Here is a 17,773-nt window from a genome sequence, read left to right as displayed (position 1 = left end):
CAGGATTAGTTTCAGATTGCCCTATAAAAAGATAGTGGGCTGAATGCTTATTTTATACTGTAAACTTGCATGCCTTTAAATTGCTAATCATTACATTGTTCAGGAAACAAGAAACATCTGCTATTTACACCAAATTAATTGCATGCACATTGTGACTGATGTACACTTTAGGTAACATATGCGTTTGTCTGATAAATGAGTAATTGTGTTTGGAACTTTGTAGATATAAATGTTGATCAAATCTTTTGAATCATATTTAACTATATTATTAATTTTTTATGACACTGCCAAATTTTTACAAATATTAATGAACTCATCTGAAGAGCCAAGTTAAAAATAAAACAGGATTCAAACCAGCGTGCTGCATCTTCTTAATGTTTTTCCTACTGAAGTCTGTGTGTTACAGGTTTCTCAAATGCAAATCCAAAAATTCTTGTTCATCACTAACTGTAATGTTTTGCATTTATCTGTAAAAATCCATCGATTCAATATGCAGCATTCTGAAGTTATTTAATCCAGAAAGTAGACTATGGCAAGAATAATTGCTAATTCTCACATGATTCAATTTCACAAAGTTACAAGACCAAATCAGTACACTCAGTGCAATAGTAATGTGTCTCCATCTCTGGACCAATGGGGCCCAGGTTCAAGTCCCATCTGCGCCAAAGGTGTTCAATGACATCTCTGAACAGATTGATTATGTACAATACCAAATGGAACTTCTGGATCAGAGCATAATAGTTTTGTTTAAAAGTCTGCTATTAGAAAACATATGTATACCATGGGATGTTCTTTAAAATGCATATAAGTATTTCTATACACACACACTCACAGCATAAAAAGTCCCTAGATATTTCTGAAGGAATTCCATCTGAATGATTTCTGTTCTGTAATTGAATTGAACACTTGACTGTATACCTTCTTGAATTTGCATGTTTATGATAGCTCTCAAACTTGCATTTAGGCATATCAAAACAACAAATCAGTAGTTTCAGTACTGCACTTAGTCTGTACACATGTAATAAGTAGTACAGATCAATGCATTCACAACTTCATTGCCTGCAGAGAACTGTTTTCAAGACTCCACCCCAAACTTACCAAATGTTATTTTCTCCTACCCCAGTCTCTTGTAAACCCTGATGTTGAATAATTGACAGCCATGTCTTCAAATAGTGATGTCTTAAGCTCTGGAATTATCTCAAACCTCTGCTTCTTAAGAAACTCCTTAAAATCTGACTATCACTAAGCATTTAACCATCTGCTCAAACATCTTTACATAGCTCCAAGGTTAAATTTTATTTGATAATAACCCCTCTTCATAGGTCATAGGAATATTTGACGAGGTTAAAATGTGCTATATAAATAAGGTGTCAGGCAAGGTGAAAGAGAACAATGTCGTAACTTCAAGAGCATTGTTAAATTATATTTTTATTTCTCTCAACGTTATTTGTATACACCAATGATAGGGATGTCTGTGGTACAACTGGCCCCAGGTATCTTTAAACACCTACTTGGGTTAGTACAATCACACACAAATTATTTAAATTCAGTCAATCAGTCTCTCTGAATGTGTAGCATAACTTTATCCTTCACCAGTTCCAGAAGAAAAGCCTGCTGCCATGTTTAGCAGGTTGTAACTCTCCCTCAATGACTGGGTTAGGCTCTGGCCGTGGCCTGGAATGATAGACATTCTCAGGGATTGGTCGGTCTGTCTGCACCTTGGTAACCTATGAAATAAAATGGGAATAATGAATTGAATCAATAGAGAAATGCACTTCACAAAGCTAAAACACACAAAGTTCATATGGAAACATATCTATATCACAAGTGCTATGCATTTTTTTAAAAAAAGTATAATACACAGTATAAACTCAACCAAGCATCAATCTGCAAAATATTTCAGCGAAGCTCAAAAGGTGAAACCAAGCTACAAACAAAAATAACTTTATTGCAATATTTCACTTAATTAATTCAGATTAAAATTAGTCATAATCACATTGCCATAATCCCAAACCATACAAACTTATAGTTCATAGAGATCATTACTGAAGGAAATAACTATAAAAGCAAGTGTGCTACTTGATGATTCCTGACCAAAATTTAAAGCAGCATCCGAAGAACGGTCATATTCTTCCTATTACTAAAGATTGCCTGAACATTTTAAAAAACAAAGTACTACCTACATTTTTTTAAAAAATTCGGAGATGTGGCTGCTGAATACTACAGCTCAGCTCTCTTCAGCAGTGACAAATGGCTTATTAGAATCATTAAAGTGTATAACTAATTCCCAGCAAAAGCAGTTTCTAATTTAGTTATTGTAATTTGGATCTGCAAGTTCAACTTTTGAACCACTTGAATAATACTCAATCCACAATGCAATTTGAGGGTGTAATGCTCAGTAACTAGTGAAATATTACAACCTGAAAATACACAAAGTCCAAGTCAAACTTGTTTGTTCAGAAAACTGACCCAGTATTACACTGGAACATGTTAAATCTAGTCATCTGGCACAATATTATTTTCCTGTGGTGCATGAACTGATTGATTTACAACCAAATGTACAACAGAGGTCATCACTTCTTTTATATAACAGACCCAATTTACATCAATACTATTCATTCAATTGTAAAATGTCTTTTATGAGAACTCTTGCATAGTTTTATAAAGTGCTATCGTGGATACATGCCAAGTATTGAAAGAACTTCTGAAACAACACCTCTTTATTTCAAAAGACAAATAACAAGATTAGCACATAATAGGATGCCCCAAGAGATTTTGCATATTTACAAGAGTGGTTGTGGAAAAAAAAATCAGCAATTCACCCAAGTTTGTAGATCTTAGGAAAACTATCAACTCAATTTTGAGCTGAGAGAGGATACTGCTGATGTGTACTTCTAAACGAGTGTGGAATTGTACAATGCATCACAGCTTAGCCCTTAAATGATTTAAATAAGTTTGTACGCTGAAGGTTCAAACTTATTACTTTGTTGCATCAAATACCTTGGAATTACACATCTTATGTTTGATCAGAATGCATGAAGACATTGAAGTTTGGTACAAGAATTTAGTATTAAGATTTAAACAAATTAGTCAGATTTCACCAAAATATAGTGTTTTAAAAAGTTAAAATTTTGTAAGTTTTACATCCCCACTTTAACTGTAGAATATACAGCACAGAAACATGCTGTGACCCCTACTCATCCATACTAGTGCTTACACAATCAAACAGCTTCCAATCCTTCACCTAACTCTAAACATAAAGTTTATTCTTTCTTCCTCATACGTGGATATAGCTTCTCCTAGACAATTTGCCTTAAGTACTTTGTAAAATAAGTAGAATCTGAATTTCCTGTTTGATATATTGATGGCTACCTAATATTGATAGGCTTTTGACTTGGCTTCTCCCCAAAAAGGAGGTACCACTCTCTCCTCCTGTGTACTCTGTTCAAATCTTACATAATTAAATTTCTAATTAATCCTTATATAATTTATCTATTAAGCTACCCTTCAGCATTTTTCTTTCAACAGAAAAATGACAGCCTGCTCATTCTTTTCCTATAGGTACAACTCCAGAGTTCTGGTACACTTACAAAAGTTTGCTAAATAGCCACTTCCATGTGCTTTGTAATGTCAGTTATTGAGATACAATGAGCCACTGATTCCTTGACGGACGTATCCAGCAAGCGTAAATATCTTCATCCCAGTTCAGCTTACATTTTCTATCTAAAAAAGTACCTGCATGTAATTTGCTACTAATTGTGAGAAAAGTACAGACAATTTACTAACGCAACTTATTTTTTGTGCAAAAGACAGCTCAGGTACAGAGTCACTTTATAGAAAATAACAATGTCACTATTACTAACAAAAAAATATGAATTACAAAACGTTGAGCCTCGATCCAGATCGGAGAATTCAAATCATATGTGCATTATTCGACTATGCTACAGTTACACAAAAATAATCAAACAAAATATAAAATGTACAAATAATAAAGCCTAGTGACATGAAGTGAAACAAAATCTTGGTTTGATGCCTATTTTCGTACAGAATTGTTTTTCTCACAATTATTAACATTAGGTTCAGTTCTCCGAGGAGGACGCTGGCAAACAGTTCCTCAAAATTCTGCAAAATATTTATAGCTGGATGATAGCCAAGCTAGCTGAGGAACGCTGAAGTAGGATGTGCATAAAGACTGCATGCAAGATGCCATGGTACAAACTAATTTAAAAGAGAATAACTAAAATAAAGAGATATTCCTAACACACCTGATAATAGCCAAGAATCTCTAGTTGTGTCATACAACTTAAAGCACAGAAGTTCCATTTCATTTTGGACGGTAAAGAGAGTGAGCAGCAATAGTTTCAGTTCAAAGGACTGCATGTTTTACTAATTTTTCATTGCAAGTTAAAAAAAAGTGGCTTCCTTATATTGGGCAATTCAGGTTAAAGGATCAGTATCAAATGCAAATCACTACTTGGTGGTGATTATATTACATCAGACTTTAAACCGCACAGCAATCCGATGGCAGGCCTCATTGATGGTATTAAGCACAACGCATCATTTTTATTTCATAAAACGAGGTAGCAATAATGAAGCATTTCACATCAACTTAGTCAAAACAGGTTTTATATACAGGAAGTCCCTGATTTAAGAACTTCCAATTTAAGATCATATTAACTCAAGAGATACAGCATGCAAACCTTTGCCTGTACTTGTGAACAACTATTTTATGTTGTATTGTATTCTGTTCCAACTTGCATACAGATCTATTTATGAACATATTGAGGAACAGAACCTGTTTGTAACCCAGGGACTGCCTGAATACTATATTTACCTTTCCCATTAATGAATGAACAAATTCTTGTCAGTACACCAAATACCATAAATGTTAACACATGCTAAAAATAAATTGAATCACTAACATTTAAAGTTCTGTTTAATTTTTTCCTCATCACTGTAGGCAGATAAATTATTGATCAGATATTTAAGCAAATGTGTGCATGCTATGGTTACAGGACATTCTGTGGAGGGGGGGTCGGCAAAGAGAGTAAACAATTAGCGGCCCTGGTGCACATTGTACAAATAACATTGCCAAAAAAAGGATGAGGACCTAAAAGCAACAATATGGGGAGTGAGAAAGTAAATTCAAAAATAAGACCCCAAAAAAGGTAGTGCTCTGAGGATTACTACCAGTATCACATGCTAGTCAGAGAAGAAATGGCAAGATATATCATATGAGTATGTGGCTGAAGAGATAGTGGAAGAGGAAGGATTTCAGATTTTTTGATGCACAGAACAGATTCTTGGAGGTAGAAGCAGTACGAATAGAACAGGTCACAAATGGGCAAGAGCAGGACCGCTGGCCTAGATAAAGTATTAGGTAAAGCAGCTGGAGATGCTTTAAACTAAAATAGCAGGGGGAGGGGAAACTATGCAAGGAAACAGAATCAAGGACAAGAACAAATGACTGAAAGGATAATAAGAAGTGATAGGCAGAGAAATCAGAGGCCAGGATGAAACAGGGACACAGTGAAAAATAATGGGAACAGGACAAGGAATGTTCAGGAGACCAAGCCTTACGGTTTCGTGCCTTAATGCTTGGAGCATTCGCAAAAACGCTATGAATTAATCACACAAATAGATGGAAACAGATATGATATGGTCCAGATTGCAGATTAGTGACAGTAAAGTGACCAGAGGGGAACTGACTATTGAGGCAGATTCAGTATTTAGGAAGGTGGTGACATTGCATTTAAAAAAAATTAATGTGACAACGAAGGAGGATTAAATTCTGACAACGTGGAATCTATATAGGTAGAACTGGGAAACACAAGGGATAAAAGACATTAGTGGGGGTTGTACACAAACTCCAAACTGTAGGGGAGATGTTAGGAATGCAATTCAACAGGAAATTAGACATTCATGCAAAAACGGAACATCCGTAAATTACGGCGGACCTTAGTCTGCATACAGATTGGGCAAATCAAATTGGTAAGAATACTATATAGGAGAAAATCCTGGATTGTGCATGGGATGATTTTCTGTCCCAATATATTGAGGAATCAATGAGAGGCCAATTTAGATTGGGTATTGAGGTAATTACTCATTTCTTGCTGCAATTTATTTGAGGTCTCTTCAAGATGAGTGACCATAAAGAGATAGAAATCCTCATCAAGATGGAGAGTGACATATTGATTCTGAGAGTAGCGCCCTGAGTCTAAATATATTCTAATAGATCTAACTTGGATGGTATGAGGCATAAGTTGGCTACAATAGGCTGGGGAATGTTATTTAAAGGGATGTTGGCGAAAAAGCAATGGCAAACATTCAAAGAGCACATGAGTGAGCTGCAACAACTTTTCATTCCTGTCTGGCACAAAAGTAACCAAATCATGCCTTACAAAGGAAATTAGAGATAATATTAGGTCCAATATTAGATCTAATATTATCCAGAAAAAGAAAACAAGCCTGAGGAATGGCAATCGTTTAGAATTCAAAGAACAACAAAGGGATTGATTAAAAAACAGAAACTAGAGTGCAACAGTAAGCTTGTGGGGAACATATAAACTGACCAAAGTTTCTATAGATATGTGAAGATAAAAAGATTGGTGAAGACAAATGTAGGTCAGAAATGCTGGGGTATTTATGATAGGAAAGCAAAAATGTCTGACACGATACATACTTTCATTTTGTCTTCACACAGGAGGACATAAATAACATGCCAGAAAAGTTGGAGAACACAGGGATGAGAGAGAGGGAGGAACTGAAGAAAATCAGTATTAGTAGGGAAACTGTTGGGGAAATTGATGAGATTGAAGGCCAATAAACCAGAGATCTGATAATTCTACATTCCAGAGTAGTTAAGGAAGTAGCCCTAGAAAGAATGGATGCATTGGTTGTTATTCTTTAAGATTCTATAGAATCTGGAACAGTTCTTACAGATTGGAAGGTAGCTAATGTAACAAGCTAATATATCAACATTGCCTGTTTTCTTATTTTGCTGCTGGGTGGACCTCAGAGGTCCTGCACTTTCCACTAGTGGTAACCATTCATTGGCTAACTGGTCAACGTACACCGGCCTTCCGAGCAGCCATGCAGTTTAGAGGTAAAATTAGATATAACACTTAGTTAAAATTCTAAGTCCCTTGTAAAACCCACCCAACACAGAGAAAAAAATAAACGCTTTTATGGACAGATGGGGAAAAAGTAGTGGGGATACAGCTCAATGTCACCGGTCTTCAGGATTCAAGAGAGATGTTCCATTTGTTTGCAATATCTTTTAATTCTCCAAGCTTTTTCTTTGGGTTCTTAGTTCTGCAGAAGGCTTAGAGTAACTGGTTCTCAAATTATAGAGCCTGACTTATTATTATTATTATTCAAAAGCAACAGCTTACATCAAATAGCGATGAAAACTGACTTTTTCCAAAAAAAAAGTTTAAGCATTTTAGCTGAGACATAAACACATACACCACCTCCCCTTCCAGAGATCTGAGGGTTTCTCAAATGTATTGTTCACACTCAAGCTGTTCAGCTACCCAGACACTTACAGAGCTGTCGTCGGGCTTATGACCTTTCGCATCCACAACTAGTCACAGCTGCATAAACCAATCACCTGCCTACTGCTGGCGTAATGCCACGCCAACTAGTTAAATCTTCCCACACCGCTTGCAAAGCAACAGTGTTAAAACTTGCTTTTTAAAAATACAGGCCGTTCTGCTATAACGTGCATTTTGACCACATGAATTTGCTATAACGCGATGATGAATTGGGGATACTTTCTGTAGCACAAACTTTTAAAGCATGTATGGGTTATAATGCAATTCCGGCTCTATTAGTTTAAATGGTACTGCTATTACGCAACAGAACAGAACTACTGCATTTTTGCAGAAAAAGACAAGACTATACAGCAATTCTTCAGTCCTTTGATGTCAGTCTTTTTTCTAATTCAGTCCACAATTAAAAATATAAAGTAACCAAGATTTGCATCTTTACAAATAATTTCATGAAAATATTAATACTGACAGTGATGAACAGTAGGAAAAGTAATGCATGCAAATAAAAAATAAGGGGACTGGAAGTAGTGAAAAACTTTTACAAAAGCTAAGAAAATATTGGGATGCACAAGCAAAAAAAAAGTGATGAAATGTCAAAGTAGGTTATGTCAAGGCACCACATGGTACTGCAAGTAGTTGTTTGGTAGTACAGACCTCAAGTATTGCTGGAAAAAATACACATTATACTAAAGATTTTCCTTTGCACTCATCAAGACATTCACAATACCATTACACAGGGTAAAATGTTGTTGCTCTTTATAACACAGCAGTGTTCATTAATTGACAAGTGGACTCTGATTGGTAGAGTTATTGCTAGGAAGTATGCACCAGTAATATGCTTACTGTTAATTGGCAACCTGTGTTTAAATGTAAACTAAGCAGATTTACTCCGATCAGTTCATTTCTCAGGGCAATGAAAATAGCTGTTACTTAATTTTTGGAGCTGAAACAGGCACAATGTGTACATGTTCTTTGTCTGCAAAGAACAAAGCCCCATGTATCAATATCTGTAGCTTCCTATATGTGCAAGTGCACCACAACATTGCAAGCCTGACTGAATCTTAAATTAGTTGCCAACCTAATTCTTAGCACACACATAGGTTTATTTAGCAAATGTTATAAAATCACAGAACCACATGTTATGTTGGACACTGTAGCGTTCTAAGTCAAGGCTGCTTGGATATAGTCAGTACAGCAAACATTTTACTAATCAGCATCTACGGGAATGGGAGCATACAACTTGATCAAATATTCTGGTTGACCAAGAGGTCCATACAATTAATTTAAAAGCACACATTAAGTAATAGAAACTTATTGCAAGGGGCATACACATCACTGCTATACTTCATTCACATAATAAATAATTAAAATAATAATGCAACGTTACCTTAAATAAAACTTATCGGGCAGACAGCATTCTCACTCACACCCTCAAATGACCACTTGGATATCATGGAGACTGAGGTAATACATTAAACTTCCAGTATTCAAGATATAATTTTCACTGGTTTAAGAGTACTGGTTCATAAGATGCTGGTTAAACAAAGTTTGCTATGCTTGCTTGTTGCAAACAGCCAAAGGGACATGTTGCTAGATTCAATTGCTCATCCTTGGGACATATGGGCTTTACACCTCGGATCACATTAACAATGAAAATCATATACCACATCATTCACTTGTGTGACGGGCAGAATGTCGTCTTCATCTAACTAGGGCGTTCACCATAACAATACCTCAACAAATCATAGTTCACTTATCAGCTAATGAGCACTTTTCTTAAAATATAAAATGCTGTTCCCTTTACATTGGCATCCTTGCCTATGTCCTGACGACCATTAGAAAAAATTAAAATGTGCCTGTTTAAACCAATGCTTAAGCACTGCAGTTCTTTTATGAATATTCATGAGGAATTTAGTACAAGAAATCTACACAAATATTGAAAAGTGCAAGGAAGAGGACATTAAGTGTATATAGAGTCATAGAGATGTACAGCATGGAAACAGACCCTTCGGTTCAACCTATGCCCCCTAGTTCTGGACTCACCCACTCCAGTGAAAATACTTTGTATATTTTATCCTATCCATGCTCCTCATGATTTTGTAAGCCTCCGACACTCCAGGGAAAACAGCCCCAACCTGTTTAGCCTCTCCCTATAGCTCAAATCCTCCAACCCTGGCAACATCTTTGTAAATCTTTTCTGAACCCTTTCAAGTTTCACAACATCTTTCCGATAGGAAGGAGAACAGAATTGCACACATTATTCCAACAGTGGCCTAACCAATGTCCTGCACAGCCACAACATGACCTCCCAACTCCTGTACTCAATACTCTGACCAATAAAGGAAAGCATGTCAAAAGCCTTCTTCACTATCCTATCTATCTGCGACTCCACTTTCAAGGAGCTATGAGCCTGCACTCCAAGGTTTCTTTGTTCAGCAAGACTCCAGAGGACCTTACCATTAAGGTGTATAAGTCCTGTTAAGATTTGCTTTCCCAAAATGCAGCACCTCACATTTATCGGAATTAAACTCCATCTGCCTCTTCTCAACCCATTGACCCATTTGATCAAGATCCCATTGTAATCTGAGGTAACCTTCTTCACTGTCCACTACACCTCCAATTTTGGTGTCATCTGCAAACTTACTAACTATATCTATTATGCTCACATCCAAATCATTTATATAAATGACAAAAAGTAGTTGACCCAGCACCGATCCTTGTGGCACTCCACTGGTCAGAGGTCTTCAGTCTGAAAAACAACCCTCCAACACTACCCTCTCTTCTACCTTGGAGCCAGTTCTGTATTCAAATGGCTAGTTCTCCCTGTATTCCATGAGATCTAACCTTGCTAACCAGTCTCCCATGAGGAAACTTGTCGAACGTCTTACTGAAGTCCATATAGATCACATCTACCGCTCTGCCCTCATCAATCCTCTTTGTAACTTCTTCAAAAAACTCAATCAATTTTGTGAGATAGGATTTCCTACGCACAAAGCCATGTTGACTATCCCTAATCAGTTCAGGCCTTTCTAAATACATGTACAGCCTGCCCTCAGCATTCCCTCCAACAAACTGCACGCCACCAACATCAAGCTCACTGGTCTATAGTTCCCTGGCTTGTCCTTACCACCCTTCTTAAACACTGACAACACGTTAGCCAGCATCCAATCTCCTGGCACCTCACCTGTGATTATCGATCGATGATAGAAATAAGTAAGAAGCTCAGCAATCACTTCTCTAGCTTCCCACAGAGTTCTAGGGTCCTGGGGATTTATCCATTTTTATGCGTTGAGACATCCAGCACTTCCTCCTCTGTAACATGGACATTTTTCAAGATGCCACCTTCTATTTCCCTACATTCTACACCTTCCATGTCCTTTTCCACAGTAAATACTGATGCAAAATATTCATTTAGTATCTCCCCCATCTCCTGCGGCTTCACAAAAAAACTTGCTGATCTTTGATGGGCCCTATTCTCTCCTTAGTTAGCCTTTTGTCCTTAATGTATTTGTGAAAACCCTTTGGATTCTCCTTAATTCTATTTGCCAAATCAATCTCATGTCTCCTTTATGCCCTCCTGATTTCCCTCTTCAGTATACTCCTACTGCCTTTATACTCTAAGGATTCATTTGATCTATCTTGTCTATACCTGACATATGCATCCTTTTTTCTTAACCAAATCCTCAATTTCTTTAGTCATCCAGCATTCCTTATACCTACCAGCCTTTCCTTCCATCCTAACAGGAAAATACTGTCTCTGGACTCTTGTTATCTCATTTTTGAAGGTTTCCCATTTTCCAGCCGTCCTATTACTTGCGAACATTTGCCCCGGTCAGCCTTTGAAAGCTCTTGCCTAATACCATCAAAATTGGACTTTCTCCAATTTAGAACTTCAACTTGTAGATCTAGTCTATCCTTTTCCATCATTATTTTAAAATGAATAGAATTATGGTTGCTGACCCCAAAGTGCTCCCCACTGACACCTCAGTCACCTGCCCTGGCTTATTTCCCTAAGAGTAGGTCTTGCACCTTCTCTAGTAGGTACATCCACATACTGAATCAGAAAATGTTCTTGTACACGCTTAACAAATACCTCTCCATATAAACCCTTAAAACTATGGCAGTCCCAGTTATGTTTGGCTGGACTCTTGTTATCTCATTTTTGAAGGTTTCCCATTTTCCAGCCGTCCTATTACTTGCGAACATTTGCCCCGGTCAGCCTTTGAAAGCTCTTGCCTAATACCGTCAAAATTGGACTTTCTCCAATTTAGAACTTCAACTTGTAGATCTAGTCTATCCTTTTTCATCATTATTTTAAAATGAATAGAATTATGGTCGCTGACCCCAAAGTGCTCCCCACTGACACCTCAGTCACCTGCCCTGCCTTATTTCCCTAAGAGTAGGTCTTGCACCTTCTCTAGTAGGTACATCCACATACTGAATCTGAAAATGTTCTTGTACACGCTTAACAAATACCTCTCCATATAAACCCTTAATACTATGGCAGTCCCAGTTATGTTTGGAAAGTTAAAATTCCCTACTATAACCACCCTATTATTCTTACAAATAACTGAGCTCTCCTTACAAATTTGTTTCTCAATTTCCTTCTGACTATTAGGGGGTCTATAATACAATCCCAATAAGGTGATCATCCCTTTCTTATTTCTCAGTTCCACCCAAATAACTTCCCTGGATGTATTTCCGGGACTATGGTCCCTCAGTACAGCTGTAATGCTATCCCTCATCAAAAAGGCCACTCTCCATCCTCTCTTGCATTCCTTTCTGCCCTTCCTGTCGCATATGTATCCTGGAACATTTAGCTGCCAGTCCTGTCCATTCCTGAGTTACGTTTCTGTAATTGCTATGATATCCCAGTCCCATGTTCCTAACCATAAACCCTGAGTTCATCTACCTTCCCTGTTAGGCCCCTTGCATTGAAATAATTGCAGTTTAATTTATCAGTCCTACTTTGCTCTCTGTTTTGTCCCTGCCTGCCCTGACTGTTTGACTCGTGTCTGTTATCAACTGTACCAGTCTCAGATTGATCTCTTTCCTCACTATCTCATTGGGTCCCAACTCTCCACCTTACTAATTTGAATCGTTCCAAGCAGCTCTAGCAAATCTCCCTGCCAGTATATTAGTCCCCTTCCAATTTAGGTGCAATCCGTCCTTCTTGTACAGGTCACTTCTAACCCAAAAAAGAGATTCCAATGATCCCAAACTGTCAATCCTTCTCCCATACACCAGCTCCTCAGCCATGCATACATCTGCTCTATCCTCCTATTCCTGTCCTCACTAGCTCGTAGCACCGGGATATAGACAACCTCATTTAACATTTACTGTACCTATAAACTGCTGAAAAATAAATAAAAAACAGGAAATGCATTCTCATCAAGAATAAATGTGGGGGATAGTCTGTCAAACTAAGAGGCATGTAGATATTAAAGGTATTCAAAACAATAGGAACACTCAACTGGGAGAGTATGCTTAATAGAGGCATAGGATTCATTTGCCCTGAGTGTTTAAGAAATAAAAGTAACAGAATCAGTTCATATCAGGAGATTATCCGAGGCACAATGCTATACGGTGAAAGGGATGATGCACAACCATAGGAGATCAATTAGTGAAATGGAATATTTCGCTATGATCCTGAGTAAAAAAAATCTTAAGTGTCAATTTGGATCAGTAGCAACATTAGTTTCTAACGTATACTGACAAGGACAGCACTTCATTTCCATAATACATTGGCAAAGGTGCTATCTTTCACAAGAGATTAAACAAGTGCCTACATGGGTACAGTTAAAAAGCCCATAACACTTTGAACAAGAGTGAGGCTGCTCCTTTATCAAGCCAACATTTGCATCTCAAAAACAGCTTCAAGAGATGAACTGGTTGTGAGACCTTTGCCTATCTAACACTTCAATGGCAATCTTACTGACTGTAAAGCTCTTGAGACATTCTGATGTCAAATACACTTAAAAACACAAGTCCATGGACTTTAAAAATAAAATATTTTAACTGTATTAAATTCTTAGCATTTGGTAAGTGTTAAATAATTTGCTTTACCTTTGAGAGTTCTCCTAGGTCTGGTCGAACCCAACCTAGTTTGTCTAGCACACAGTTATCAAAAGCATCTTGTTGTTTGCGGCATCGACGGAACTCCTGCAGATTGCTATAATCAAGGCATGTCCAGTACTCTGTGAAGGGCTCACTGCAGTGAGTTTTTATCTTCCTAGGATAAAAATATTTCCAAGCATCAATTGGGTTCCTACAAAATCCTTCAAATGTAGAAAAATGACAGTAAACACGTTGGAATTGGTAGAAAAAAAATGAAGTTGATCAAATGCAAAATTTATCATAATGATCCAAATAATTGTCATGTGCCCTATAAAGTTTGACACTTAATTGCATGGCATGCTACAAGACTATCTTCACTTGCTGCCCTGTGCGCCGTATATTTTTACATAGCGTTGTAATCAACTATAATTTGAAATAAATAAGGCACGAAAAGGTAACAAAAAAGAGACCTCTTGTTGTGCACCACTGAACCAGAAGATCCAAGTTCAAGTCCTACCTGCTCTGGATGTAAATAGGTTGAGAACTTTTTTTTCCCAGAATGGCAACAAAATTAAACAAATACCACTACAGAATGAGTACTGCATAAAAAGAGGGAAAACAATATTTATGCTGTTATGAATGAAGACAGTGTTAATTCATTGGCAAGTGGTTTTGAATAGTACAAACATTGCCTTACAGAATGTATGAGTTACATGATGACTACTAGTTCTATTTTGTCTAAATTTTAAGCCAGGCACATTGGTACTCAATGAAAATCAATTTTGCAGCATAAAGGCAATGCCTGAACCAATGTAACGCTTTGCTCACTCAGGATTAATGAGCAAATATTGTCCAAACTAGTATCATACCAGCACAGAAATTCATATAACACATTACTGATTTAGGATTGTCAGTCAGACTCACAGCATAGCACAATTGCATAGTCAGAAAGTTACATACATTAACACATATTGGTAGTTAGTCAGTCACTATCTAGTGCAGAACCAGCCAATCAATAAAAAAGAACTTAATATCACGTTAGACATAGCTCAATGCTGTGCATAATCATGCTGGATGTAATAAACTAGTTTAATTTTTTAAAAAATTAAAAGATTTAAACTGAACATAACTCATTCTATCATGATTAAAACCTAGACTCCAACTATGGTAACAAAAATGAAGAAAGCATAAGCTTCAGGAAAAGCAACAATTTTCTCTATAGAGAACTCAACTGAGTAGTTAGTCTTTCACATTTGGGATCCGATTTAAATTCAGTCTGGCTGATCAAACAAAAGTTCCTGTCTTCTAGTTCTATGGGCTGTCCCTGAAATTAGTCCCTGAAATCCATGCTGTTTAATGCAGATTCGCAGCACAAGAGTGCTATCCTCACTTAGAGAACAGATGACTGGACAGATGCCAAAAATATAAAAATGCCACGGTTGTAGCCAATGCTGTTCTCCTGAGGGGCTCTGTTGACATTGTAACAACTGCAAAGTTGCCAGGAAGCAACCTCATTGAGGATCATAAGCTGTCATTTCCATTAGTTAGAGAGGGATGCCACAACAAGATGCCCATTCCCTTTGCCAGCATTCTACTATGATCATTCCCACCAGGAAACCTTGGACCCCTCGTCCACCAGAATCAACACTTCCCCACACCCCCATGGCAGCTTCTATTGCAATTGCAAAATGTGCAACACTTGCCCATTATATCTCCTCCCTCCTCACCATCCCTCCAGGTGGAGTGATTTAGCAGCACTTCATTCAATCTAGCCTACTGAATGCACTGTTCACATTGTGATCTCCTATACACAGACTGGGTGACCAGCTTGCAGAACCCTACATTCAGCCTGTAAAAATGACACCGAGCTTCGAGTTGCCTGCCACTTGAACACACCAGTGTGTTCCCATGCCAACATTTCTGTTGCTAACCTGTAGTGTTCCAGCAAGCATCAGCATAAACTTGAAGAACAGCATCTCATTTTCAGTTTGGGAACCACGCAGCCTCAAAGACTCAACACTTAGTTCAATAACTTTGGAACCTGAGACCATCTTTCCATGTTTGTTACCACCCCCACACATGGCCCTGTCATGACATGGGTTGCTTTCAGCACTGTCTACCCATTCTTTCCTACTAGGAGAAAGTGAGGACTGCAGATGCTGGGGATCAGAGCTTAAAAATGTGTTGCTGGAAAAGCACAGGTCAGGCAGCATCCAAGGAGCAGAAGAATCGACGTTTTGGGCATGAGCCCTTCTTCAGGAGCCCAGCTCCTGAAGGAGGGCTCATGCGGGAAACGTCGATTCTCCTGCTCCTTGGATGCTGCCTGATCTGCTGCGCTTTTCCAGCAACACATTTTCAGCACTGACACTTCTACCACTTGCTTGGCTTTGTTTACCAAAATCAGATCCAGCACAGCTTGATCCTTGTACAACTTCCTACGTGCTGGCTTTTAAACATCCCCCTGAACACACCAAGAATTCCACCTCCTCTAAACCCTTCACACTTTGCATATCCCAACTAATATCCGGAAAGGTGATATCACTTTTTTTAAACTTCTGAAATTTGCCTGCATATCTACTCTCCTCTCTCTTCCAGATTGTTTTGGGGATGGATGGAACTGTTGCAACTTTGGGACCGCTCCTCTTATTTAAGTTCTACCCGTATGGCCTCAATTGAGAAGCCCGAGGTAGCATCCCTCCTTATTGCAGTAATTGATTCCCTCATCAATATTGTGACACCTTCTCTTTCCTTTCCATATCACCTGAAGATGCTATATCTGGAACAATGAGCTGCTATTCCTGCCCATCCCTCAGTCATATCTTTGTGAAAGCAATGTCATCTTGACCATGTCAATCAGCACCCTCAATTTACTTACAAGACTCTTTGCATGAAAGTAAATACCATCCAATTCTGCCAAGTTCACTTGTGTCCCAACTTGATTATATACACTCACTTTGCCTGGTTGACTTGAGTTTTTGACATTTTTCTGTGCATCATTCATTGTCCTACCTCTATTCTGTATCCCATTCACCAAATTAGTTGAAACAGAATTCTGAAGAAGGACCTAAAAGATTAACTCTGAGTTCTCTCCAGATGCAGCCAGACTGCTAGCTTTTTCCAACCATTTCTGTCACTCTACCACATTAGATTACCCTACAGCTGTTAGCAACATCTTTGAATTTGGCTCCAATGAACACCACCCTGGAGTCACGACTACAATCACAGAGAGACCTGTCTGTGGACCTCGCTATTGAGTCTCCTACCATAAAGCTCTTGCTCTGTCAGCTCCTCCTTTTACGCAGCTGGGGTCTGACTGCATGCCTCAAAGAACTATCACTTTTACTATTTTCCAATTAGAGTGAGATTGACTCTTGTGCTTTCCTGATTGCTCCCTCCATTATTGACTGATGGTCATCTCTGACTACACGCCGTTAAGCTGTAGAGTGACCGAGTCTAAAGAAAAGCGTGTGTCCAAACTATCAATGTGTTGGAACTTGATCCGTTGGCACAAAGGTCCCAAATCCTTTGTATCTTTTCCTAATATTTCCTCGCAACGTTCGAGTGACAACATCCAAAAATTTCAGTAATGGTCAGACAATTTGTCTCCGAGAGACCCAACAGTCCTGTACTTGAATTGCCACTTTGAAGGACAGTGAAGGCGGCGAGAAATCCAGCCCGAGGCTGCTTACGGCCTTCACCACAATGTAGATGTAGGCGTTGATCGAAAGCAGTGGGAGCCGCTCAGTTCCCGGCTCGGTGGGGCTAGAGTACCTGAAGAAATCCAGCGCGCACTCGTTGACCTTCCGACCTTCCTGCAGACATTTCCGCGGGTCCTTCTCCTCCCAGCGGCACAGCATGAACTCCTTATTGGACTTGTCGCACTGCGAGCCGTAATGGTGAGCGGCCGCCTTCAGCACCGCCGACGACACGTTCACTTCTTGCACATTGAGCTCCTGCAGCGACGGCAGCTCTATCGTGGCCATTTCCCCACTGCCCGACCTGCCTAGCGCATACAACGGGGACTAGGAACAGGACGCAGCGGCGCCCCAGGCCCAAACCGCCGGCAGAAGGTCACGGCATCACGCATGCGCTACACTTACACAACCAAACGTGATTGCTGCATTAGACCCCGCCCACTAACCGTGTGATCGGACGATGGTGAC

At 38.7% G+C, this 17,773-nt stretch overlaps 1 protein-coding gene across 1 annotated transcript; it reads right to left on the bottom strand.

Annotated features, from left to right (window-relative positions):
* Positions 1-1,410: 1,410 nt before the first annotated feature.
* On the bottom strand, positions 1,411-17,704 carry ndufa8 (NADH:ubiquinone oxidoreductase subunit A8). The gene is made up of 3 exons (XM_043720111.1): positions 17,382-17,704; positions 13,620-13,785; positions 1,411-1,727 (listed from the first exon to the last, which is right to left on the bottom strand). The coding sequence occupies exons 1-3, from the start codon at positions 17,591-17,593 to the stop codon at positions 1,590-1,592; spliced, it is 516 nt and encodes a 171-aa protein (XP_043576046.1). The 5' UTR covers positions 17,594-17,704; the 3' UTR covers positions 1,411-1,589.
* Positions 17,705-17,773: the final 69 nt, after the last annotated feature.

This window comes from Chiloscyllium plagiosum, chromosome 30 (genome assembly GCF_004010195.1).
Source record: "Chiloscyllium plagiosum isolate BGI_BamShark_2017 chromosome 30, ASM401019v2, whole genome shotgun sequence".
NCBI lineage: Eukaryota > Metazoa > Chordata > Chondrichthyes > Orectolobiformes > Hemiscylliidae > Chiloscyllium > Chiloscyllium plagiosum.
This window is presented reverse-complemented; position numbering and strand designations above follow the sequence as displayed.

Bases quoted from the DNA above. Each gene is read 5' to 3' on its own strand.
- ndufa8 (XM_043720111.1), bottom strand. From the start codon at position 17,593: ATGGCCACGATAGAGCTGCCGTCGCTGCAGGAGCTCAATGTGCAAGAA. The intron at 13,786-17,381 runs GTACTCTAGCCC...TTTTTATCCTAG, and splicing joins TGCGCGCTGGATTTCTTCAG to GAAGATAAAAACTCACTGCA. The intron at 1,728-13,619 runs GTAAAGCAAATT...TTTATTTCATAG, and splicing joins ACCTAGGAGAACTCTCAAAG to GTTACCAAGGTGCAGACAGA.